This window comes from Stegostoma tigrinum, chromosome 23 (assembly GCF_030684315.1).
Source record: "Stegostoma tigrinum isolate sSteTig4 chromosome 23, sSteTig4.hap1, whole genome shotgun sequence".
NCBI classification, from domain to species: Eukaryota; Metazoa; Chordata; class Chondrichthyes; order Orectolobiformes; family Stegostomatidae; genus Stegostoma; species Stegostoma tigrinum.
The window spans coordinates 41,176,057-41,200,975 of record NC_081376.1 but is presented as its reverse complement, the minus strand read 5'-3'; the positions used below and the strand labels follow the sequence as shown (position 1 = coordinate 41,200,975).

The 24,919-nt window shown below is 39.6% G+C and overlaps 2 protein-coding genes across 5 annotated transcripts in view; one reads left to right on the top strand and one right to left on the bottom strand.

The window, feature by feature from the left end:
- LOC125462588 (bifunctional apoptosis regulator-like) overlaps positions 1–12,920 on the top strand; it is a 35,719-nt gene extending 22,799 nt beyond the window's left edge. For all 3 annotated transcript variants that reach the window (XM_048552775.2, XM_048552774.2, XM_048552776.2), the window contains one exon: positions 229–12,920. In XM_048552775.2, the coding sequence (XP_048408732.1) occupies positions 229–421 (193 nt within the window). In that variant the 3' untranslated portion in view covers positions 422–12,920. The remainder of the gene's footprint in view (positions 1–228) is intronic.
- LOC125462306 (5'(3')-deoxyribonucleotidase, mitochondrial-like) lies at positions 10,645–23,175 on the bottom strand. 2 transcript variants are annotated; one of them, XM_048552184.2, is made up of 5 exons: positions 22,517–23,170; positions 18,567–18,667; positions 18,420–18,480; positions 17,020–17,134; positions 10,649–15,466 (listed from the first exon to the last, which is right to left on the bottom strand). In XM_048552184.2, the coding sequence occupies exons 1-5, from the start codon at positions 22,847–22,849 to the stop codon at positions 15,330–15,332; spliced, it is 747 nt and encodes a 248-aa protein (XP_048408141.1). In that variant the 5' UTR covers positions 22,850–23,170; the 3' UTR covers positions 10,649–15,329. The 2 variants fall into 2 exon arrangements, with proteins under 2 accessions (XP_048408142.1, XP_048408141.1); XM_048552185.2 differs by lacking the exon at positions 17,020–17,134 and having other exon boundaries at positions 10,645–15,466; positions 22,517–23,175.
- Between the last annotated feature and the right edge of the window lie 1,744 nt (positions 23,176–24,919).

Sequence of the window (24,919 nt, the reverse complement as noted above, 5' to 3'; positions counted from 1 at the left end):
GCACTTGTTGAGGGTATCTTGAAGGACTCTCCTTGATCTGTCTCCTGCCCTGAAGCAAGGTGACCCTTGGGTTAAACCACACTTAATTGTCTCTCTTTTGAAAGAACAGCCTCGGCAACTTTTATCTTTTCAATGTCCCACATGCTATTAATTTTGTAGCTTTTACACCTGTTCTGAATTTGTGAACCATGAATTATGCAAATAATGCAATTATGCGTTCTCATCTAGGGCTATTCCTCAGAAAATGTGGAGTCACTTCTGGAAGGTATCAAGCCAAGGAATCCTTGTTGCTATTTTATGGCCAATAATTCCTCAATTTGTTTGTGACTGTTTATTTTACTGGGCTTTGTACTTCAATCCAATCATAAATATTGACCTGCTAGTCAAGGAAATCCGACGTTTAGAAACTGAAGTCCCATGAGCTTGTGACTGGAATGGTGCCTCAGAGCAGCTTGTATTAAAAAAAACTATTAATGGTGTACATCTTTGTAAATACACATTCATGGTGTCTAGGTACTGTATTTGCATACAGATTGAAGCACATATTCAGAAATTGTATAATTCAGGTTTAAAGAACTGAAATTTTAAATCTATTTCTATTTCGACTGCAGAATGCAATCTATTATGACTGTGTGGACTGATTTCTCATTGTCAGAATATTATTCAGTAAAAATTACTGCAAGCAACTGATTTTCCTTCCAGTTATAACTTTTTTAAATTTCTCCCTTGCCTGAACGTGTTTCCTCCTTCCAAACTTCACCCAGGAGAACCTTTTGCTTTTCCATCTGGGGGAGGTCATCTTATATAATTCACTAATACTTGCAGTTCTGCAAACTGTGTACACAAGTCACCTTTAGCCCTTGACACACAAGGAAACAAAGTACATCATGTATCATAATGTAAATTGTGGAGAGAAGACAAAGTTTCAACTCTTGTATTAAACATCTGTCTTATAATTTATTTAACTGAAATTTTGAAGTTGAATATGAAATCTAAATTTTTGTAATCAATTTGCTGAATACTCTATTTTTGCATTTCTTTTATGGTTAATCATACTGGAATACTACATTGTTCAAGTGGTAAAGCTGGTTGAATGTGAATGCTAACCCACAATCTTGTTTTGTATCATTGAAATGATCAATTTCAGAAAAGTAATTTAGTTTTTTTTTAAATTCGTCAATTTGACTTTTTACGTAAGATTAAAATTGTTGCTTGTCACTTGCATCTGTCTCATTAAAAAGGAAATGCGCAGCATGTCTAGTATTTCAAAAGGTTTGTTTGATGTTTCAAAGACTGTTAGGGGTTTTATTTTTATTTCCAACATTTTCTGTTTTATGTTCAAGTATTTAAACCTTTTTTATAGGTGAAATGTACCAAATCATAAAATCTCATGGTAGAAGAGGAGGCTATAATTCTACACTAGTCCACTTTCCAGCATTTGGACCATTCCCTTGGATGAGCATAACATTCAAGTACTTTTAAAGGCTGTGGGCTTCCTGGCTCCCTTTCCACTATCGTCCCACACTGTGTCTTCTAGATTCCCACTGTCCTCTGGGGCTGAAAATGTTTCCAAGAATAACCTCTAAACCTCCTGCCTTTCACCTTTCAAAATTTTACCCCTTTGTTATTGACCCTTCAATTAAGGTGGTTAGCTGATTTCTGTCCACCCTGTCCATGTTCCTATACATCTCAATCCTATACCTCTCAACTCTGAAGAAAACAACCTAAGCTTATTCAACTTTTAGTTCGTAGCTAAAATAATCCACACTAGGTGACGTCTTGGTGAGTCTCTTTTAACAATTCTGCCAGTGCAGTCACAGCCTTCCCATAACGTGGTGACTAGAACTGCACGTGATACTCCAGCTGTGCCCTAACCAGAGTATTGTATATAACCTGCCTGCTTTTATAATCCACTGATGAGAGGCATACAGGACGCTTACCTTTGACTAACATATTTACCTGTCTGACTGCCTTTTAGTGATCTGTGGATAAACACTCCAAGATTCCTATTAAATTGCATCTGCCACTGATTTGTCCATCTGATCAATCCATTGATACCATCTTGTAACTGAAGACCTCCTTCTTCACTGTCAATCATGTCCTAAAGGATGGCCTTAGTGTGTCTGGAGTCACATTTATGTGGTTGATTTGTAATTGCCCTCTGAGTAATTAGGGATGGGCAATAAATGTTGGTCAGGCTAGCAATGTTGTCATCCTGTGATCAGGTGTTTGTTTGAATTCAAACAATCTGTCATCCATAAACTTATCTGCGCGTACGCTTGCCCTCTCGTATGTTTTTGCTCTCTTCGTCGCCCTCTTCCCCTGCGGGCTCAGATACTTCTCTATCATTAGGTATAGTACATATTGGAATGTAGCAGTGATCCCAGTAGTATGCTACTGTACACTTGACTGATCACTGGTAAACTTCTAACACTGCCATCCGTCTCCTACCACTAAAGCCAGTTTTGGATCTAGGTGACTCTGGATCCCATGTGCTTTTATTTTCCAGTCTCTCATATGGAAAAGGCTTTGCTGACATCCATATAAACTACATCAACTGCACTGTCCTCCTCCACAGTTTTCTTATCTTCCCCCTGACAAAGCTATGCTGACTATCCCTGATCAAACATTACCTCTTCATGTGGAAATAAATAACTTCTCTCCGTCAGAATTTTCTCCAATGGTTTCCCTTCTAGTGATGTGAGACTCATTTAGTCTGTCATTCCTTGATTTATCACTACTGCCTTTCTTGGAAAGTGGATCCACGTTAACTGCTCCAACCCTCTGGCAGCTCCCTTGGGGCCAGGAGGATTTAAAGTTAAAGTAGGGGTTAAAGCTTCTGTCATTTCCTTCCACTTCAGCCTGGGCTGCAACTCATTTTAGACCTGGGATTTGTCGACTTTTAAGCCTGCTAAAATCTCTAACTCTTCACTTCCAAAGGCAATGTGCTCAAAGTCCTCTCAGCCCCTCTCCCTGAATTCTGTACCTGCATCGTCTTCGTTCAGCAATTGTGTTGCTTCTGTAAAACCTTTCAGACTTTTTTCAGGGTGTGGGCACGGTTAGCTGGACCAGCATTTACTGTCCATTAGATTGATCTGACAGGATTTCCCCTTAAATTGTAAAAAGATATTTCTTGTGTTAAGGGAATGTAGAAAACTCTAAACATTTTTCAATAAGTGTGAAGCCATCATGTGGGATCTAAATATAGAACCAGATACTTTCTATGTAATGGAAAAGTAGATCACGTACTTGGTAAATATGGACAGGTATAGGAAGTAATTCAAAAGTAAATGGAATGATGGGCTTTATATTAACAGAATTAGATTATGACTGAAAGAAGGGTATAGTGAACAAGGAGATAAGTGGAGTTAAGACCACAACATGATCTGCTATGACTTTATGATGCGGCAGAGCAGTTTCAAGAGGCTGATGGCCCAACTTCATAAGTTCGCATGATATACTACAACTATACAAAGCCGTGATTAATCCATACCTCCTGTCACTTAAAGCTGGCAGACAGTATTCTCATCTCTGACTCGGATACTATGGGTTGAAGTCTGACTCCAAAGTCTGAGGCTCAAACTCCTGCCTGCTTTCTCAGAAAGACATGAACAATCCCACTGCACTATTTAAGTAAAAAGAGGGGCAATGGCCAATACTGATCCCTCAGAAAACATCACTGAAATGAATGATGTGGTTGGAGAGTCTCGCATTAGAGGATGTAATCCAAATGTTAGAAGCAGATGGAGGTACTGAAATTAGGTCTATACCCAGGTAGTGGAAGTTTGGAACTTCTTTCTGAACAGCAGTTGATTGTTAATTTTAAGTTTGAGTTTTGTAGAATCCTATAGTGCAGAAAGGCTGTTCTGTCAATCAAGTCTGCACTGACCCTCTGAGGAGCACCCCACCCAGATTCAGCCCTGTGCTATCCTGACAACCCCACATTTACCATGGTTCACCTACCTAGCCTACATGTAGAGTCATGCAGATGTACAGCACAGAAACAGACTCTTTGGTCCAACTTGTCCATGCTGACCAGATATGCTAAATAAATCTAGTCTCGTTTGCCAGCATTTGGCCCACATCTCTCTAAACCCTTCCTACTTATATACCCATCCAAATGCCTTTTGAATATAATTGTACCAGCTTTCACTACTTCATCTGGCAGCTCATTCCATATTTGCGCCACAATCTGCATGGTCCCCCTTAGGTCCTTTTTAAATCCCCTCTCTCCTTAAACCTACACCCATTAGGTTCTTGCAAAGATTTGTAGCTTGTGTTGTGGGTAATGTTGTTGACTTGCTCGCCAAGCTGGCTAGTTATAGTTCAGACGTTATGTAACCATGTGAGGTAACATCATCAGTGTAGCCTCCAATGAAGCGATGTTGTTATACTCTGCTTAGTATTTATATGATGTGGTCTGTTGAGATGTCTTGTGTCTTTTATAGTTCTTTTTGGCAAGGGTTTGTACAAGGGGTCTAATTCCGCATGTCTGTTGATTGCATAATGGGTGGAGAACCAGGCCTCTAGGAATTCCCATGCGTATTCATGGTTGGCTTGAGCTAGGATGGTCACGTCGTTCCGGTTAAATCGATGGCCTTCATTGTCCAAGTGCACTGAAGTGAAGAAAAGTTCATTGTGTCGTTTGCTACAAGTGTTCATATATCCTGATGGCTAGTTTCCTTCCTTTCTGGCTGATGTAATGTTTTTGGCAGTCCTTGCACTGTATTTTTCTACACTGTGTTGGTTCTGAATGTCATGGGTATAGGGTTTTTGGTCCTTGTGAGTGTTTGTCATAGTGTGGCAGTGGATTTATGTGCTATCCCGATTCCTCGTGGTTGTAGGAGTCTTCTTGTCAGTTCTAATATGTTCTCGACATACGGTAGTGTGGCTGGTGTATTAGGGTATATTGTGTCCTCTTGGTGTTGTCTATCTAGTAGGCACCTGCGGATGAAGTTGGTGGGGTATCCATTGATAGCAAAAACCTTGTATAGGTGCTCTACCTCCTTGCGAAGTTCAGGTGTGTTGCAGTAGGTTGCAGCCCATTTGAATAGTGACCTAACACAGCTTTTTTTGTGGACGTTGGGGTGACGTCACTGTGGGTTGCCTTCCTGTTTACTGTGGTTTGGAATTCTTCATTCGTCATTCGTTCTACCCTGACATCTAATTGTAGCTCGTGTTGTGGTTGAGGTTGTTGACTTGCTCACCATGTTGTCTGTTTATAGACTAGACTCGTAAGTTGGCTGATGACACAAAGGTTGATGAAGCTGTGGATAGTGTGGAGGGCTGTTGTAGGTTGCAACAGGACATTGACAAGGTTGCAGAGCTGGGCAAAGAAGTGGCAGATGAAATTCAACCTGGAAAATTGTGAAGTGATTCACTTTGGAAGGTTGAATTTGAATGCAGAATACAGGGTTGATGGCAGGGTTCTTAGCAGTGTGGAGGAATATAGGGATCGTGGGGTCTACGTCCATAGATCCCTCAAAGTTACCACCCAAGTTGAAAGAGTTGTTAAGAAGGCATATGGCGTGTTGGCTTTCATTGGCAGGGGAATTGACTTTTAGAGCTGTGAGCTAATGCTGCAGCTCTATAAAACCTTGGTTAGATCACACTTGGAATATTGTGTTCAGTTCTGGTCACCTCATTATAGAAAGGATGTGGAAGCATTAGAGAGAGTGTAGAGGAGATTTACCAGGATGCTGCCTGGAATGGAGAGCAGGTCTTACGAGGAGAGGTTAAGGGAGCTAGGGCTTTTCTCTTTGGAGTGAGAAGGATGAGAGGTGACTTGATAAATGTTTACAAGGTGATGAGGCATAGATTGGATAGCCAGAGACTTGTTTCCAGGCCAGTAATGACTGTTACAAGGGGGCATAATTTTGGAGGAAGGTATAGGGGATATGTCAGAGATAGGTTCTTAACGCAGAGTGGTGGGTGCATGGAATGCCCTGTCGGCGATGGTAGTGGGGTCAAATAGATACATTAGGGACGTTTAAGCGACTCTTGGATCGGCACATGGAAGATAGCAAAATGTAGGGTATGCAGGGTAGTTTTATCTGTGTTTGATAATAGGTCGACACAATATCATGGGCTGATGGCCCTGTACTGTTACATTCAACAAACTATGAACCCGCACTCCAAGGTCTCTTCATTCAGTAACACTCCCCAAGATGTTATCATTAAGTGTATAAATCCTGCACTGATTTACATTCCCAAAATGCAGCACTGCACATTTATCTAAACTCCACCTGCCACCCATTGGCCCATGGTCAAGATTCCATCATGCTCTGAGGAGGTTACCTTCTTCCCTGTCCTCTATGCCTCCAATTTTAGTGTCATCTACACATTTACTAACCATAACTCCTATGTTCACATCTGAATCATTTATATAAATGATTGAAAGCAGTGGATCCAACGCCAAGCCATGTGGCATGTCACTGGTCACAGGGCTCAAATCTGAAAATCAAACCTCCACTTACCACCATCTGTGTTCTACCTTTGAGCCAGTTCTGTATCCAGATGGCTCGTTCTGCTTGTATTCCATGTGATCTAACCTTGCTAACCACTCAAACATGAGGAACCCTCTCGAATGCCCTATTGAAGTCCTTGAACCACTTTGCCTTCATCAATCGTTTTCATGACTTCTTCAAAAAAACTCAATCAAGTTAGTGAGACATGATTTCCCACAGCCATGTTGACTATCCCTAATCAGTCGTTGCCTTTCCACATACATGTAAATCCTCTCCCTCAGGATTTCCTCCAACAACTGGCTCACCACCAATGTCAGGCTCACCAGTCTATTGTTCCCTGGTTTTTCCTTACCATCTTTCCTAAATAGTAGCACCAAGTGTTTTGGCATCTCACCTGTGGCTATTGATGATTGGCTGGATAAACGGGCATAGTCAATGCTCATAACCTGCACATTTACACTGGGAGGAGACCAAGCACAGACGAGAAACCCATGCAGATGTAGGGAGAATGTGCAAACTCCACATAGTCATCCAAGGCTAGAATTGCACCTGGCTCCCTGGTGCTGTGAGACAGTGGTGCTAAACACTGAGCCTCTGTATTGCCCTATAAAGCTCAGCTTATGTGAACTTTAAAGGCACAAATGTCTTGTATTATTTCTCTCAGAGTTGGGGAATCTTCAGTTGTATCTCATAACTGTCTATCTGGATAATTAAGGATGAGCAATAAAAGTTGGCCTAGTCAATGACGCTGCCAAGGACATGGAGAAAACTGGAGTTAAGGCCATAAATCAGTTCAGCCATGAACTTACAAATAGTGGTATAGGATCAATGAGCTAAATTTTGTAGCATGCTCTATTTTCCTAATCAGCCTGCTCAGAGATGTTATTACATAGCTCTGGAGCAGATGAGACCCCAAGCCTCCTAGCTCAGAGGCAGGAACATTATCACTATACCACAAGAACCCTGTTATTTTGTTAGATTTTTGTCAACCAAAGATATTGAGAAATCATAGATTCCCTACAATGTGGAAACAGGCCATTTGGCCCAACAAGTCCACACTGCTCCTCTGAAGAGCATCCCACCACAACGCATTCCCCTACCCTTGAATTTCCCCATGTCTAACCCACCTAACCTAAACATCCCTGGACAATACGGGCAATTTAGCATGGCCAATCGACCCAACCTGCACATCTTTGGACTGAGGGAGGAAACCAGAGTACCCAGAGGAAACCCATGCAGACAGGGGGAGAATGTGCAAACTCCATAGATAGTCGCCTAAGGGTGGAATCAAACCTGGGTCCCTGACACTGTGAGGCAGCAGTGCTAACCACTGAGCTACTGTGCCACATATGAAGTAAAAGTGGGTATACTGAGCGCATCATTGACGAGGCTATGATCTAACTGAATGGGAGAACAGATTCAAGAGGCAGCCTTATGTTCCTATATTCCAAAGAAATGTGTTTCTTTCATTATGATTCATGTTCTGTGGAATAGATTGGTCTACAATAAGAAAGGTCAGAAACCGTGTCCGTCATATTCAAGTGTTGTTGCAATTTGTTACTATTGCTAATTAATCATCTGGCTTTGCTGATTTGAGGCAAGTTTAAGGGATATGCCACTAATAAATTGGTTATCTGGAAGACCTGTACACAGCTAACTTTGCATAGCTCTGCTGCATGCAGTAAAGATGTGACGTGGAATTAAACTAGGGGACTTTTAAGAGCTGGAAGGGCAAAGATTACATACCCTGCTTTTCAAATGAAATTATTTGTTTTCATTGTCCACTGAAACTGTAAGTTAATGTCATATTAACTGATAAAATAAATACCAAAGCCAGGAAACATTTCAGGAAATGTGAAAAGTTTGCTATCGTAGAATGTTATTTGGATTGGAAACCAGCCTTACAGCGGGGAAGAGGAACTTGATGAAATTACAATCATGAGTGAAATGGTACTAAACAAATGGACAAGGAGGCTCAGGTTCAGAAAGATTCCATCCAAGGGGATCTTTAATTGATAATGAAGTAGTAAATGAGTTGGTGTCATATTCCAAAGTTCCCTAGATTCAGGAAAGGTTTCATCAGACTGGAAAGTAGAATACACTTATCAACTTGGGTGCTAGCTGTGGGAAATATAGGTGCGGATCCCAAGATCTCCTTGTTCTTCCACACTGCCATTAACCCTGAATTCTGCATACAAATTCGACCTTCCAAAATGAATCACCACAAATTTCTGGGCTGAATTCTATCTGCCACTTCTTTGCCCAGTTCTGCATCCTGTCAATGTCCCATTGTAACCTACAAGAGGCCTCCACACTATCCACAACTCCACCAATTTTTGTGTCGTCAGCAAACTTACCCACCCTCCCACTTTCTTATCCAAGTCATTTATAAAGATCACAAAGAACAGGGTCCCAGAACAGATCCCTGTAGAACACCACTGGTCACCGAGCTCGAGGCTGAATGCTTTCCGTCTATTACCAGCCTCTATCTTCTATTGGACAGCAATTCTGTTACCAGATAGCCAAATTTCCCTGGAACCCATGACTACCATGGGGAACCTTATCAAATACCTTGCTAAACTCCATATATACCACATCCACTGCTCTACCTTTATCAATGTATTTTGTCACATCCTCAAAGTATTCAATAAGGCTTGTGAGACATGACCTGTCCCTCACAAAGCCATGCTGACTATATGTCTAATCAAACTGTGCTTTTCCAAATAATCATAAATTCTATCTCTCAGAATCCTCTCCAATAATTTGCCCCCCACAGAAGTAAGACTGACTGGTCTGTAATTCCCAAGATTATTCCTATTCCCTTTCTTGAACAAGGTAATGATATTTACCATCCCCCCAATGTTCTGATACTACTCCAGTGGACAGTGAAGACACAAAGTTCATTGCCAAAGGTGCAGCAATCTCTTCCCTCACGTCCCGTAGCAACCGTGGGTTGATCACATATGGCCCAGGGGCCTGATCTATTCTCATGTTTCTGAAATTCTCAGCATATCCTCCCTGCTAACATCAACCTGTTCGAGCATATCAGCCTGTTTCACGCTGTCCTCACAAACTACAAGCTCCCTCTCACCAGTGAATACTGAAGGAAAGTATTCATTCAGGACTTCCCCTTCCTCGCCCAACTCCACACACAAGTTCTCTCCACTGTCCCTGATCAGCCCTACTCTCATTTTGCCATCCCCTTGTTCCTTATATAAGTATAGAACACTTTAGGGTTTTCCTTACTCCTACCTGCCAAGGTTTTTTCATGCTCCCTTCTAGCTATCCTAAGTGCATTCTTCAGTTCCTTCCTGGCTACCTTATAACCCTCTACAGCCCTGACCGGTCCTTATTTCTTCAACATTAAGAAAACTTCCTTTTTCCTCTTGAATAGATGCTCCACGTCTTGTCATACAAAATTCCTTCACCTTGCCATCCCTTCCGTGCCTCAGTGGGACAAACCTATCCAGCACTCGTAGCAAGTGCTCCCTAAACATTTCCACATTTCTGTTGTGCATTTCCCTGAGAATATCTTACCCCAATTTATGCTCCACAGTTCTTGCCCAATAGCATTGTAATTCCCCCGGCCCCAATTAAATACTTTCCCATACCATCTGCCCCTAACCCTCTCCATGACTATAGTAAAGATTAGGCAGTTGGCCAGTTCGATGTGGAAAGGATGTTCCTCTTGTGGGTCAGAGTCGAGCTATGAAGCACTTTCTTTTCAGGGCAGAAATGGAAATTGTTTTCTTTCAAAGGGCTGTGCAACTTTGGAACGCTGCCTCAGAAGACAGTGGAGGGAGCTTCACTGAATATATTTCAGACAGAGGAAGATGTATTCTTGGGCAGAGGAACCATGAATTATCAGCAGAAGATGGTAATTTGGAACACAAACAGATCAACCATGATCTTATTGAATTAAGGAGCAGTCTCGAGGGGCTGAATAGTCTACTTCAGCTCCTATTACACTTATTTGTAAGCCATGTAGACAATTCTTTTTCAAAGTGTCAGTCTCTTATTTCAATGTGTATTAACAAACTTACCATATCAGCAAAATACTTTTTTAAAAATTTTGCTGACAACTAGGTTCCTGTACAAGACACATATCCAGACTGAACTAGTAGACAGATCTCTTGATGGTGCACATTACCCATGCAACCACTGGTTTGGGTATGACAAAACACACAGCAGAAGCTTAAAAATTGACTGTATTCTCACCATCACTCCTACAGTGATATAAGCATTATTGTCAGTTTATCAGAAGAGTTTCACACTTCTAAATGCACATCATGTTACACCAGCACATTCAACATTTACATCAATGAGATAGGCATCGACTGTCAATATATATCATCAAAAATGCAAAATCAAAGACTACTTTGTGAAGTTGGCTCCAAAAAGTCTTCTGTGCCTTAACCTATTATAGCGGATTCCACTCTTGCCAAAAGCTCTAGTATGCATTGATCTCACTTGGCGGATATTTAGGACTTCCACAAGTTATGTTTATGGATGTTGCCGTTCAGGTGGAATAAGTGTTGATAAGTTTCAAGTCTCAGGAGTATGCTGACTACGACTACAAAGGTTGGGTTTTCCAGCTATTAGTGCAAACTGAAAAAGTCGCTAGGTCATTCCCTGCACCTAGTCTAATCCTTTTTGTTGTTAACCATAATACTGGATGTACAAACTGAAACTTGAACCGTAAGAAAGCATGGCACTTTATCAGTAATTCTGTTGGGACCAATCATGAGACGGGAGAAACAAAAATAAACACTTCTATAAGTACTTTGTTATTTTATAGTAAGTCTTAAGTTACGTGTGCATTGAAAGTGCATTCAACAGGTTTTAAACAGAAAGAGGTTATATTTCTTAAGAATTTGAAAATGTAACATTTGTATTAAAAGTTACAAAAGAACATAGTGCAATGTCGATACAAATGTCTAGACTTATTAAATGTAAACTGGACTTTTGCACGTTAAAATACTTTAAAACTAACAGGTGCTTTGATGTTGTCTACAGAAAGTATTGACGTAAAAATGCACAAAAACTATGCAGTGTCATTGTGTGAGCTGCAGGTTGTGGCTGGTTTTTAGTCCAGATTACAGTAGCTATAACATGCTGAGTCCAGAGTTCCAGATAAGAGTGTTGATTCTGCGAGGTTCATGATCATACTTACCTAAAATAGTCAGTCGGTGATTTATTACAACTTTCTGATTTGCATTGAGAAGCAGCAGTTTGAATATGGTACATTAATTAATTAGGAAGGGAAATATACATCCTGTGACAGTTGAGGATGCTTTTCTGATCTCAGAGCTTTTCTGTAGAATGGGAGAGGAGAGGCGGCATGCTCCCACATCCCAGTGGTCCTCCAGCTTTCTGTGGTGGTCTCTGATAAATCTTGGATGGTCTCGGTAACAATAGTCTTTGCTCCTCCCTCAGGCTGATGGAGGGGAAATCCTAGTATTCTCGCAGGGAAGTGGTTGGCTCATCTCCCTGGATTTTCTTGCTCCTTCCTCCCTTCCCAACCTGTTAATATGTCTTATTTTGGGGCTGGCCATCAATAGTATTTCATTCTCCTGTATAACCCATCTTAGCCAAAGGCCATGGGACAAGTTCTCATTTGTCAAATGATTGTTGTCCTTTTGCCCACTTCTACCTGAGGGTTAGTTTTCATTCTTTCTGGGACCAAAAACCTTATTTCTGGTATACTATGTTGACAATGGGATTGAATGACACCTGATAAATCTCTGATATGAGTCAGAACCTTGATTATTCTTATGACCTCTTCTGTTAGGATTTGTATACATTTTCAGAAGGCTGGTTACTGAGAGGGCACAGTTAGATGAGGTCTCATGCCATGCAGAAAATAGCAAATAATGCAATGCTGAGTTCACAGAGTTTTAAGGAAACTCCCCCCCCACCCCTGACAATTCTCAACAAAGGCTTTTGAGACAAAATATTATTCAGCTATGCTAGGTCAATAGGTACACTATGCCAACTTTTACATTTCCGTTCATTCCCACCTAATCTTACAGGTCTGCTTCACTGCAATATAGTTCTCCCAGTGTTTAGTAGTGACAGGAAACTTGTGTAAAATTTTAATACTGTATTAATAACAACAAGAAGTTTCAAGCATGTTCTGTCTGCTTTCCATAATGGCCTCAATAGTTTGTATTTGCTTTACTATTATTCCCCTCAATAACTTTGTAAATAACTGGAAGAGTATAAACTATTTGAGTTTTGACAATGCCATCATTGTATTAATTATAGAATTTGTTCTGTATGGATTACACAGTAAGAATGCATCTGTTTGCTTTGATCTGTACATGAATAAATTCTTGACTATTGTACAAATAATAGATAGATATTTGTTTAAAGTTTCTTCAAATGTAATGAGAAATCTTAGTTGCTAACAATGTGCTATGCGCATAAATCAATAAAGTTTTCTTGAATTTTGATGCTATTTTTAGTTTGATTTAAAGAAAGATCAGTTCTTACATGATGACATCATGAAAATATTTCCACTTGTGATGGGAGTCCAAAATTGTGAGCCATAAATATATTCAAAAATAAATCCAATATAGAATTCAGGTGATAATTTGGTGACAGAGATTGATAACAGACGTATTTGAAGGAAAGCTTGATAAATATGAGGAAAAAAGCAAGAGAGATATGTTGAGATGAAATAAAGTGGGGGAAAGGCTTGCGCAGCATAAATACCAACTTGGACCCACTGCCTGAGTGGCCCCATTTCTATGGTGCAAATTTTATGTATATATAAAATACCATTAGAATGCTAATGGAGATGGGTAGGTCACCAGGTTGCACTCTTAATGTGGTCAAGTGAACAGCTTGTTCTGTAGTGTTATTTCTATCATTTCCCGCTTGACACATAAAAACTGGCACATCTCTTTGAACTCTGGAGAACAGGACACAAGAAAATTCATTCCAAAGGCTCTTTCTAAAACTTTCAAGGCAATTGCGAACGTTTGAGCTTGCTGATCCCATTTGATGCAAAAAGTTGGAATCAATTTTAAACTTAGACATATTATTAAGTATATTTCCACACGTTCTTTCAATGCACTGTTTTAAACCTTTAGTGGCTCAAACGTTTATATCTTTACAAGCATTTTATATACATTTGAAAATAAGGCACTAGCATCAACCGTTTTCTAGAAAGCACCAGAATCAGTAAGTTTTTGTTGGCTTTACTACCATTGATAATACACCAAGCAGGATCCTCATCTATCCTAGAAGTCCATGGGGGTTAATGGTAACCTGATTGACAACAAAAGTGAAGTTGCCATAGTCCTAGAGGGCTGCTGTCTTATTAGGAAGAGATAACTGGTGGTGAGTGTGAGAAGATTGAGAAGGCTGAGAAGGCAGGATCTTCGTGGTGACCTCAGGTGGTACGGGAACTGAGTTCATACTATTTGCGTCACTTTGTATTGTAAACCAGCCATCCAACCACTGAGCTAACCATTCCTCTATTTACAATATATGCAATGAGTTACAGTGCCATATAAATTTAAATACCATACAAAATTAAAATATATTTCAACTCTATAATTTTTAACTGACTTTATAGAGGTTTTACATATATATATAGGCTTTTTTTTAGCTGCCATCTTTGCCAATCATTTTGGGTGAAAAGTAGTTTCTTTTTGTTGTGCACACGCACTGGCATTACTGGTTACTTACAAGCGAAGTATGAGCTAAGAAAATTACATTTTGTACTGTGCTAGTTTTAAAAGTAAATGATAATCCTTGGTTTGAATTTATCTGAATATGCAGTGCATTTCTATCCTTTCAACTGTCAGCCACAGAGTAATCAAAAAGGCAGTTTAACTACTAATTAATTGGATGAGCCAGTTAAGAAGTTAATACCAGATTGTGTTCAAATTATTGGATTGGTTGGATTTCCAATGTAATGCTGCACAAAGTCCTTGAAAATAATTTTGCATAATCTTTGTGCATGTAACCACAACCCTACCTTACAGAACATCCAAAGGTTGAGTTGGATTCAGATATCCCAGTTATTATGTCTATTTGGTAGTAGGGAGAGTAGGGGATCGTTATTTGGTGTGCGTCATCATCAAATGAACTAAATGTAATTGACAGTAACGATGCCACTGCACTACCAGGGATGTCAAGTTTACAACAGCGACAGATTACTGTACAGTATTTTCTGATGAGCAACAGTGGCAGTACTCACTGTATATCACAGTAATACAGCTGATAATCGCTGCAACAAATTTTATATAAAATTGAAAAGCAACAGGTACAAAAAAATAAAATCAACACATTGGTGAATAAGTAAATTGGGTGGGTTTGTTATTTGACGATGAACCTTTTGTCAAGTATTTCTGGACATGGTTGAAGCTCTAACTTACAAAATATTAAATACCACAGAACAGCTGAATGTTATGAAACAAAAACAGAAATTGCTGGAGAAACTTAGCAGGTCTGGCAGCATCTGTAGAGAGAATGCAGAGCCAACAGTTTAGGTCATGTGACCCTTCTTCAGAATGGGATTATGTTTGATTCTTTATTTTGGCAGCTTTGACAACTACACCATGCTACACAATGTTTGCAAGGGATAGAAAATTGGTGCAATTACTAGCATGTTATTGAATTCTAACCAAACCTGTATCATCTCCTAAATAATGTACTTTGATTGAAAAGTACCAAACCAATGAAAACACAAAAAAAACCAGAATCCCTCACACAAGGCGATAAATTGTTTGCATGCAAAATAACCAGCAGTTATCAACTAACATCACATGCCATTCCTTGAGTTCTGCATCAGACAATTACTTTTCACTGTTCCATGTCGTTGAGACATTTCAGGCTCCATTCAGGTCATCATTGTCGTCTGCTGTGAAGTAGTGGTTTCCAATCATCCCAAGAATGCAGCCGCCTTTTTGGGGGTCGCAATTGTATATGCATATTGTGACAGGCTGAGAAAAGTACATGCTCCCATTTAGGACAAGGTTCCACACCTACAAAATACAATTGGCAATTGGCGCTGTAAATGAGAGGCATTGTTTTCAAAATCATTTTGAACACAGATCAGATGGTACAAAAAAAACTGCACTGTGAAATACTAAACTCCTCTGAGAACTAGAGTCAGAATTTATTGGCTAGTGGAGTGGGGCACTGGTGTAGATAAGCTTGAACCTCCAAACTGCATTAAAGAACCTGGCCCATTAATAAATGAAAAGTGTGGAGTTCTACAACTGGAGCAGTGCACTAGAGATCCATTCTAAAACTGAATTGGCTGCATCAATGATCATTGATTTTTAGTGAAAATCCCTTTTATTTTCCCTGACTGCACATTGCGTATCCTGCTCCAAACCAAAACACCCCGACTAGCAGGATTACTGTCAGGCAATCAATGATCGTAGGCTTGAGGCTTCTTATGTGTACAGCTGGTAGAGGTTCTTCTCACAAGTAACCTTCATGATACAATTCGCTTAAGAAATGTAAGTCCTCTGGCCCATTCATTTACACCTTTCTGCACTGTTTCTGTTTTGAATAATTCAATATCACACCTATTCCTCTTTTATTTGGAAGTAATTTGTGAACAAACTTGTTTAGCCTGTGCAAAAAGTATGTTATGTTCGATATTATGTTCCCTCTGATGTGATAATGAGACATATTCCTATCATTCCAAAGAATCCCATGCGCTTTCTGCATTAATTTTGTAATAAATGGTATGATAGGTCACAAGCAAAAATTATGATGAATTTCTTTTGTTTTAAAGTTGATAACCTTTGCAATTCTCTACCCAGTGAGCACTGGATACTGGGTCATTGGGGGAGCTGCACTCATAGTGGTAATGTCACAGGACTAGCAACATACAACCCCAGGTTAATGTTTTGAGGATGTGGGTTTAAATTCCACAACTGCAAATAATGAAATTTGAATTCAATATAAATCTGGAATAAAACAGTAACTTAAAAACCATATGACCTAATAAAACTCCAGACCCAAGTTGACTCCTAACTGTCTATCTGGATTATTAAGAATGGGCAGTAAAAGATCTCCTAGTCAGCGAAGTTGCCAAGGACAAGGAGAAAACTGGAGTTAAGGCCACAAATCAGTTCAGCTATGATCTTATGAATAGTGGAATGGGATCAACAAGCTACATTTTTCAGCATGCTATATTTTCCTAATCAACCTGTTTTGAAATGTTATTACACACATCTGGTGTTGGTGCGACTTGAACCCAGGCCTCAGAGGTAGGGACACTACCACTACACCATAAGTGCCCCATGGCTATATCCATACATTAAATGTTTATGGATATAGTTTTGATTGTAACAAATACAGTATTCCCTTCTAATGTTGGTTTTTACTTAGTGAACCAGGAACAAATATTGATACTACACTAAATTGCAATCTTATTTGTTAAATCATAGGATTGGTTGGAATTGCTTCAAGGTTTCCATTTCAAAATATACAGACATTTTTGTATAAATTGGTTAACATCCAATGGCATTTTTATCGATGCAAACACTTAAATTGAAAACACTTTGATCACTTATTTTACCTGATATATCTGGTTTGTCGTCTATCAGCAAATTGCCTGATACCAGTGTTTTGTCCTGAGTTAGTACCATTAGCTCCAGAAACTCTTTACCAAAATGTTTCTCTACCCAGGCATACTGTGAACAGAGTGAAAATGAAGTCCAAATACTGTTACAGTAATATTAGAAAGATGAAAAGAATTGCAAATTTCCCTTTTTATTGTAGTATTATCTTCTTAATTATTTGCAGTTGTCAGTGTGTACATCACAGAAATAGACCATTTAGCCCATAAAAGGTGTTTGTGTTCACATGAACCTCTTCCCCTCTTTCTTCATCAAACCCTAGAAGGCATTCTTCTATTCCTTCCTCTTTATGTATTTGGCTAGCTGCTCCCTAAATACATCTATGGAATTCACCTCAAAAACTCTGTGGGTAGAGTTGCACAGTCTAACCACTGTCTGGACAAAGTAACTCTATTTAAATTCCCTAATGGATTTATTAGTCACTATCTTAACATGGATGGCTCTTGGGTCCTGTGTCTTCTTTTATATCTACTCTAACAGACTCTTCCATAATCTTAAACATTTCAATCAGGTCATCCCTTAGTCTTCAATGTTACTCAGAAGAGTCCCAATTTGTTCAATTGTTCCCATTTTGTACAATTGCTGTTTTAATACTATTCAAATATATTTTGAACCTCTTCTTCTGCCTCTATGTTCTTTTTACATTAGAGAAGAAAACTGTTCACAGCAGTCCAAGAATGATATAACTTCAAGACGATTTCTCTTTTTCCAGTTATATCCATTTGAATACAAACCCTAGCGCTTTGCTTCCTTGTGGCCTTAACTAACATTCCTATTTTTAATACTTTGTAATATCTATACTTCCCAAGAGTCTTTACTCCTCTATGCCATTTAGATTGTTTTCCAATTAATATGAGGCCATCTTTTTCTTCCTACTAAAATGTACATTAGATTTATCTGCTTTAAATTACAGAAAATATAGTAAAAGAGCATTGGAATGTTACTTTTTGCGGATTACTTTTTTCTTAGTGCATAGTCCTTTGTTCAATTCCTTCTGACCAAATGTAATGTAATGTTAATTTTCTTTCCCAATTCCAGGTGGCTATCAATGGCAAACATTTTATTCACATCCAGTGTAGAAAAATTGCGAATCCAATGTTCATAAATGTTCTTAGTTATTATTTAATGTATTTTAGTTACAGTTTGGGTTGTCATTGAAGATAGTTGGTGAGATGGTTTTATCCAGTGTCCTTGGGGTATCACATAATGACTTTCCATTTTAGAGATCATTACAGCAGTTGGTTACTCATGCGAGATAAAAGTTCAAATTTTCAAATAAACATTATAAACCTTAATATGCATCAGCGACTTTTTTGGTCAATATTGTAAAATAACTTACTTTTTCGTAAGGGCAGTATTTATACTTCTTAATTGGACTGGTGCAAATGAACACATCAGTGCTATGGAAAAGATGCAGGAATAACATCAGTACAGAAATTTTGTTAGGTTAAGCAAGAGTTTGAATATTTTTGCAATTCGGACTCACTCTTTCACGTTGGCCATCTCTTTCACAGCCTCCACCGCACCAGGAATAGGTTCAAGTTCAATGAAAAAGTTCTTTGACTCCCATATACTTATTGCTTTCTCCTATATTTGTTTTGAAGAAATGCATGAATGTTATGTTCAAAAGAAAGTATATTTAAATAGTTTTCACTTACACAAAGTTTTTCTCAAATGATTTGCTTCCTTATGTTAACAGTTGAATGACTCAATTGATTTTAAAGTACAGTCAGATGCAAGGCAAAAATATCAGGGGGCACTGGAAGTGATCCATGGTTAAAGCAAAATTGGACCATTTTCTGTCCAGTGTTGATATGATTCCTGCTCCTCATTTAAAGTATGTGTTATAAACTAAATACTTGAATCCTGCAGATCCTGTGTGTCAAAGGTGATGTCCATTTATGTGAAGGGTAAATTATGCAAATAAATTTTCAAAGATGAAAGAAAAAGTTTGCATGACAAAATATTATAAGTATGTGAAGTGCCTAATACCTGCCTGACTCAGTGTGTCGCCATTGTGGTGTTGAAGCAGAAGGTTGTTGGTTCAAAGCTCATTCCAAAAGACGAGCATGTAATCTGCGTTTGAACATCAGCCTAGGGAGGGTGTTGTATTCATTGGAGCTGTGTGAATTATGAAACTTAGCTTCTAATTATGTGTTCAAATGAATGTTGAGCGTTCTAAGAAACTATCAGGGGACACACCATTTTCCTGGTGTCTTGGCTAACATTCCTCTCTCAACATCATCACCAAAAACTGACAATCACCTCCCTGTGTATGGGATCTTCCTGTATGCAAGAGAGCTGCTGTAACTCTCTACATAATTATAATCAATGTACTATTTCAATTGCTTTGAGAAGATTATGAGAAACATGATTCCTGCAAGCCCTTTTTTCTTCAGTCCAATGAGTACCTTCATAAGATTGGAGAGGTTGTGTTAAGTTTTCTTACAACCATGGCTGCTGAATTCTCACAAAAACACAGGGTAAACAAAACCTAAATCTCTCTTAGTGCAGTATACTCTCTGACTACTGCCAGTTAAGTTCTTTGTCAAAGTCTCTGAGGCAGGGCTTAGACACCCAAACTTTCGACACAGAGACAGCTCTCGAACTGAATGAAGGCTGTGCTTAATATTCATCAGACAAACTCGAAAGTGTTATTGCAATTGTGGGCACAATAACTGGATATGAACTAGACTTTAGGGGAGGCAATTAAAGGCTTGGCTTGGCACATAATGGGAACTTTCTTGGCTTGATAGAACTCATTGCTCAGTCTTATCCATTTCTTGCCAACAACATAAAAAGTTATAGAAACTATGGATCTGGGAAGCTTTCATAATCATCTAAAACAAAATGTGAGGAAATCACTCAGCCAATGTCTCAAAATGTAAGAAGATTTATTTTGGATGACTTGAAGAAGCAGGTTTCTTAAGTTTGTTTGTTGACTCGACACCAGATCTTTCACATGTGGATTAACTGTTACTATAAGATGTGTGGCACTTGATGATGGTTTCCCATCGAACACTCTCTGAACTTTCCTTGAATTAGCAGAGCATAGTGGAGGGAATATGGCCAGCAAGGTGCAGAATTATCTCGGCAGGATAATCTACTGTCACACTTATTTCACTAAGTACTGAGGGCAATCATATGATAATACAGCAAAACGTTCTAGGGAAAATAAGCACGTTATGTATCTCCTTTGCTGGACATTCCTGAACTTTGTTGTCTACAGTTGATTGCTATCTAGTTGCTGTATTTTTTCTGCAGTTGCACAACAATTTACACATTATTCTTTGTCTCTGCAAAACACTGGATTGTACACTTCGGTGTGCTGATTCCTTTGACCCAAACCATTTCTCTGAAGCTAGGTGAGAAAGACATGCAAAGGCTATCATAACCCTAGCTGAGAGTCATGGCTCAATTCTTTGATGCTGTTACTCATCTCCATACTGATAGCATTGAAAAAGAACAAGGAGAGAAGGTGGCATTCTACAGGAGAAACTTTGGAACTGGTTGTCAGATCACCTTCATAAACCCACCATGCTGCTACAGAATGCACAGTTAGCCTTCAGTACATACGCTGCACTTTGCACGTCACTCACTCACTTCCAGAAGAAACCTGAAAGGTTTCGATGGCATTGAATTCAAAACAAAAGAAAAACTGCTTGATGCAAATTGTAAGCGAGTGAATAAAGAAAAAAGAAATAGAAGTCAATGATGGCAATGTGCTTTCTTCAAGAGACAGATTTCAAGAGAAATCATTGATTTCTAGATTGGGTGTACTTAAAATTGACATGAAGGAAAGGGTAATCATATATGAGAATGTTACAAGCAATTTTGTGTTTTTAATTGATTTTGATGGCTTCAAAAAGGAGACGTATGAAGCTTTTAAGAAAAGACTATCCTGAAGATGGTGACATTAACCTTGTTAAAGAAATAAAGCACTTCCAAGCATCGAAAATGATAAGCTTCATACATGTGTGGGTAGCATCAGTGTCACTGCTGTTTAAAAATTAATAAGAAAATGTTTTAAATTTGTTGCTGGTTGTCGTGCTGTTCCCATTTCATTGGTGTTGATCTGAGTAATTGCTCATCTCTCCAGACATGAGAGTTTTCAACATCATAAATTCAGAAGGACATGACTTGCAGAATGCCACCTGCAGATAATATGTGCCAAGGGAAAGCCGATGAGAGTGGTTAGTGATGGAGAGCAGTAGCCTGTCTCAGAGATAGTGCAGCCCGAACTGTGCATTTAGAAATGTTCTTCAGATTATTAAATAAAAAACAGCTTAATTTCACTCCAGGTCATCCTGCTCATTAACCAAAAAACTGCATTCACCACCCATGCTGGTAATGGAAACTGCCTCTCGAGGCCAGCCTTTTCCCCCTCCCTCTCCCAGTGCAGGCCTCCCATCCTGCTCCTAGTGAAGGCCTCTCCCTGTTTCAATCCTGGTGTTGGCCTTTGTCCCTGATCCTGCTGGGGAAGGGGAAGCTCCACATTGTCACACCCAGCCTCCATTTCCCTTTTACCCTCACCCTCTCCAGACCCTCAGCAGCGCACGTACTGATGATGTGGGGGTTGGCAGTTCTGTTGGCAGAATGACTGGTTTGCAATGCAGAGTAATGCCAGTTGCACAATGTCGATTCCAGTACCAGATGAGGTCTTCATGAAGGTCTCACTTTTGCAACTTGGCTGCTTACTTGGGGCATGGTGACTCTCAGTTTAAACTCACAACCACCTCTCTCTCCAATAGTGATTTTTAATTCATGATGCTGATATCACTGCATATTAAATATGGCGGTGTCAGTGGCTCATGTGATTTGTGTTGCTTTTTGCAGCCAGATGATGTCTTAGGCCTTACATGCATGCGGCCCATTTTGGCACAGTAGATAATCACTCCAGGCTAAGAAATCCTAAAGTATTTTTACTCAAAAGTATTTCATAATGCAGGTAGTAATCTAACAAGATATGTTCTAATTAGTTTTTTTGATGCACCTTAACCTCAGCATATTCAAAGGTTTAACATTCTATCTTCATTGTCCTTTTTAATTAATGCTATTTTTGGAAATGCAAAGGACCCTCTTAAGCTTGACACAGCTTAGGGCCTCTCAATACTTGCTGGCCTTGGTCATGATTAGTGAAAAGTAATACAACTGAAGCTTGTGTATTTCTCATTCCATTGATGGACGACCAGCTGTGTGCGTCAGGAGCTTTATATATATCACATTTCAGGCATTCATTGTTTTTATTTTAATCTGCTAATTAACACTGTCAATTGCTAATGACTGGCATGCACTTTCTTACAAGAAACAGTTATTTTATTGCAGGTGTAAAGCGTGGGAGTGGGGAGCACCAGTAGTGTGGGAGTGACACTCTTGCTGTGATATTGCATGTGCAAAGATAAGATCAAATTCCTGCAGCAGTCGCCTTTCACTTACACAGAGATCAGGATGCAATTCTCCATACTGTGTTGAAACCCAGAAACCTCTGCGATCTTGCAGCTCGATATAGGGATCTTTGGGATACGTGTCCCTGAACTTTTTCAAGAATCCGCCTTCGAAATCAGCCAACACCCCGTCCATGTCGACCAGCACCCGCAGCCTAGTTCCAGCGGTGTGATGCCCTGCACAAACACACTTGGTCATTGCGCCGAGCACTTTGTACCCGGATCTCCGGAGATTTGCCAGTCGAGCTAGGAAGATCATGCTCGGGTACAGAGGGCAAAATGCAAAGCAATCCTCCGACAGCCGAATTCGTTTTTGTTTTTGCATTCATAGGAAAGAGGAAGCACAGTGTCATATAGTCATATGCATTCAATGGAGGTAGCCGTCGGTATATTCCTGCATTCCCTTGGTTTGCGGGTAGTTTACATCGGAGTGGTAATTCTGTACTGTTTACTTGTACAGTGACCAAATAAAATGGATTTGCATTTAAGCGAGAGATCAAAATACTTCAGTATTCTGCAATGATTAAAGTCACACCTTCCGGCGCCTCCAAAACGGACAAGCTTCTTTCCAAATGCAACAACTGTAAGTGACCGCTCATTTAATCTCCGGAAATTACGCCCCCTCCTCTTAAAGCTATAAAGGCACCCGGGGTTTTGCAGCGTTCTCGTCCAATCGAGGCAATGTCTGCAAATCCTCGGGAGGGATCATGTTAATAATTTTCCCCAAGGAAATTTGAGCGGATGTCACAAACAAAATCAAGACAAGGCAGCGATTTACAACCTGCCTTTTCACCGAAGTATTGTAGGAAAAATATTCACACTTCAAATTAAAAAAAAACTTGCAGTAAATGGACTGCCAAACCACAAAGCGACAACTCGTAAACGTGAATAAAGGTCACTTTTCAAAATACTCTAAATTTATGACATTCTTTCAAAAACAAATCACAGACGCAGATGTTGCTGATAAGGGCACCGTTTACTGCCCAGCTCAAATTTCCCTTATAGTGTTGGCGAGCCACTTAAACTGAGTGGGTTGTCAGGACATTTCAGTGACCCTTAAGAGTCAACTGCATAGCTGCATTCGGCAGTTACATCGGGGTCGGAGCTGAGGACGAGAAATTTCCTTTCCTTGAGGACGTTAGTAAACCAGATGGGGATTTCACTACAACCTGGTATTTGGATGGTCACCGTTGTTGGTACTTGTGTGTTCTGGCAGATTTTAATAGGAAGTCAATCATCTCAGCTCCAGATCATCTTTGCAGGCGTTTCTTAGGAGGGCATTCAAGCACCACCGATGTTCAGTTGTTTCATTAATGACCGTTCCTCCATGGTTTGGCCATGCTAAATTGCCCTGCAGTGTCCAGGGATGTGCAGGCTAGGTTGATTAGTCATGGAAAATGCAAATTGGGGAGAATGGGTCTGGGTGGGATGCTCTTCAGAGGGTAGGTGCAGACTCGCCAAATGGCCTGATTCTGCACTGTAAGTCTTCTATGATTGTTTAACATCATTTGTGACCCCTCAAATACAAAAAGAGTTTTTGTTTGTCTCCAGCAAGAGCAGAACAATTTTCAAGCTTGGTAATGTTACATAAATACTGTTTGTGGCACACAACGGCCAGGCAATGCCAGTCTCCAACATGTGACAATGTGACAAGTTTGCTTTGACATCACATCATATTACCATCACTGGATCCACTACATCAACACCTTGGGGTCGTCCTTCAATAGCACCTGCCAAACCCTGATCCCTACCAACCAGACTGACAAAGGTTGCTGACCCAAGAGAATATCACTTGTATGTTCCGGTCTCAGCCACACACAACACCCTCACTTGGAGCTATCTCCTTTGTTATCACTGGATCAAAATCCTGGAACCTCCTGGAACAGCACTGTAAGTCCACCTATACAAAATAGACACTAGTGATTCAAAATTGTACTCCAGCCGCACAATTCACAGATAACCTTGGTGAGACTTCATTGTCAGAATTACTAACAGCTGAGATTGTCAGGATTTCTAAGGATCAGCTAAGTGTTTGTCTTTTACATTTGTAAGCCTTATTAGCCTTGATGTGTTTTTCTTATAAATTTGTATTTGTATTTTGTTTTATTGAGATATTTGTCTCTTGCTTAATTTTTTAAAAATCCAGAGCGTTGTTGTTAAATTATCCTAGAATGGTGTTTTTAGAGCAGTAAAACTGCTGTTTTCTGGTTATGTAAATTAATGTGCAAAGATGGCCTGAGTAGAGTGATGTGTATTACCTGTTGAATGTGGGAGATTAAACAAAAATTCAATGCTCCTGATGTATTTTTGGTTGTGAATCTTATCAGATTGCATTGATCAGTTGGAATGGCAGTTAGAGGCATGAGAAATTTACAGAAACCAGGGTGTGTGATGG

Bases quoted from the DNA above. Each gene is read 5' to 3' on its own strand.
- LOC125462306 (XM_048552184.2), bottom strand. From the start codon at position 22,849: ATGCAAAAACAAAAACGAATTCGGCTGTCGGAGGATTGCTTTGCATTT. The intron at 18,668-22,516 runs GTAAGTGAAAGG...AAACAAATATAG, and splicing joins AATTGCATCCTGATCTCTGT to GAGAAAGCAATAAGTATATG. The intron at 15,467-17,019 runs GTAAAATAAGTG...TGTATTTTGTAG, and splicing joins CGACAAACCAGATATATCAG to GTGTGGAACCTTGTCCTAAA.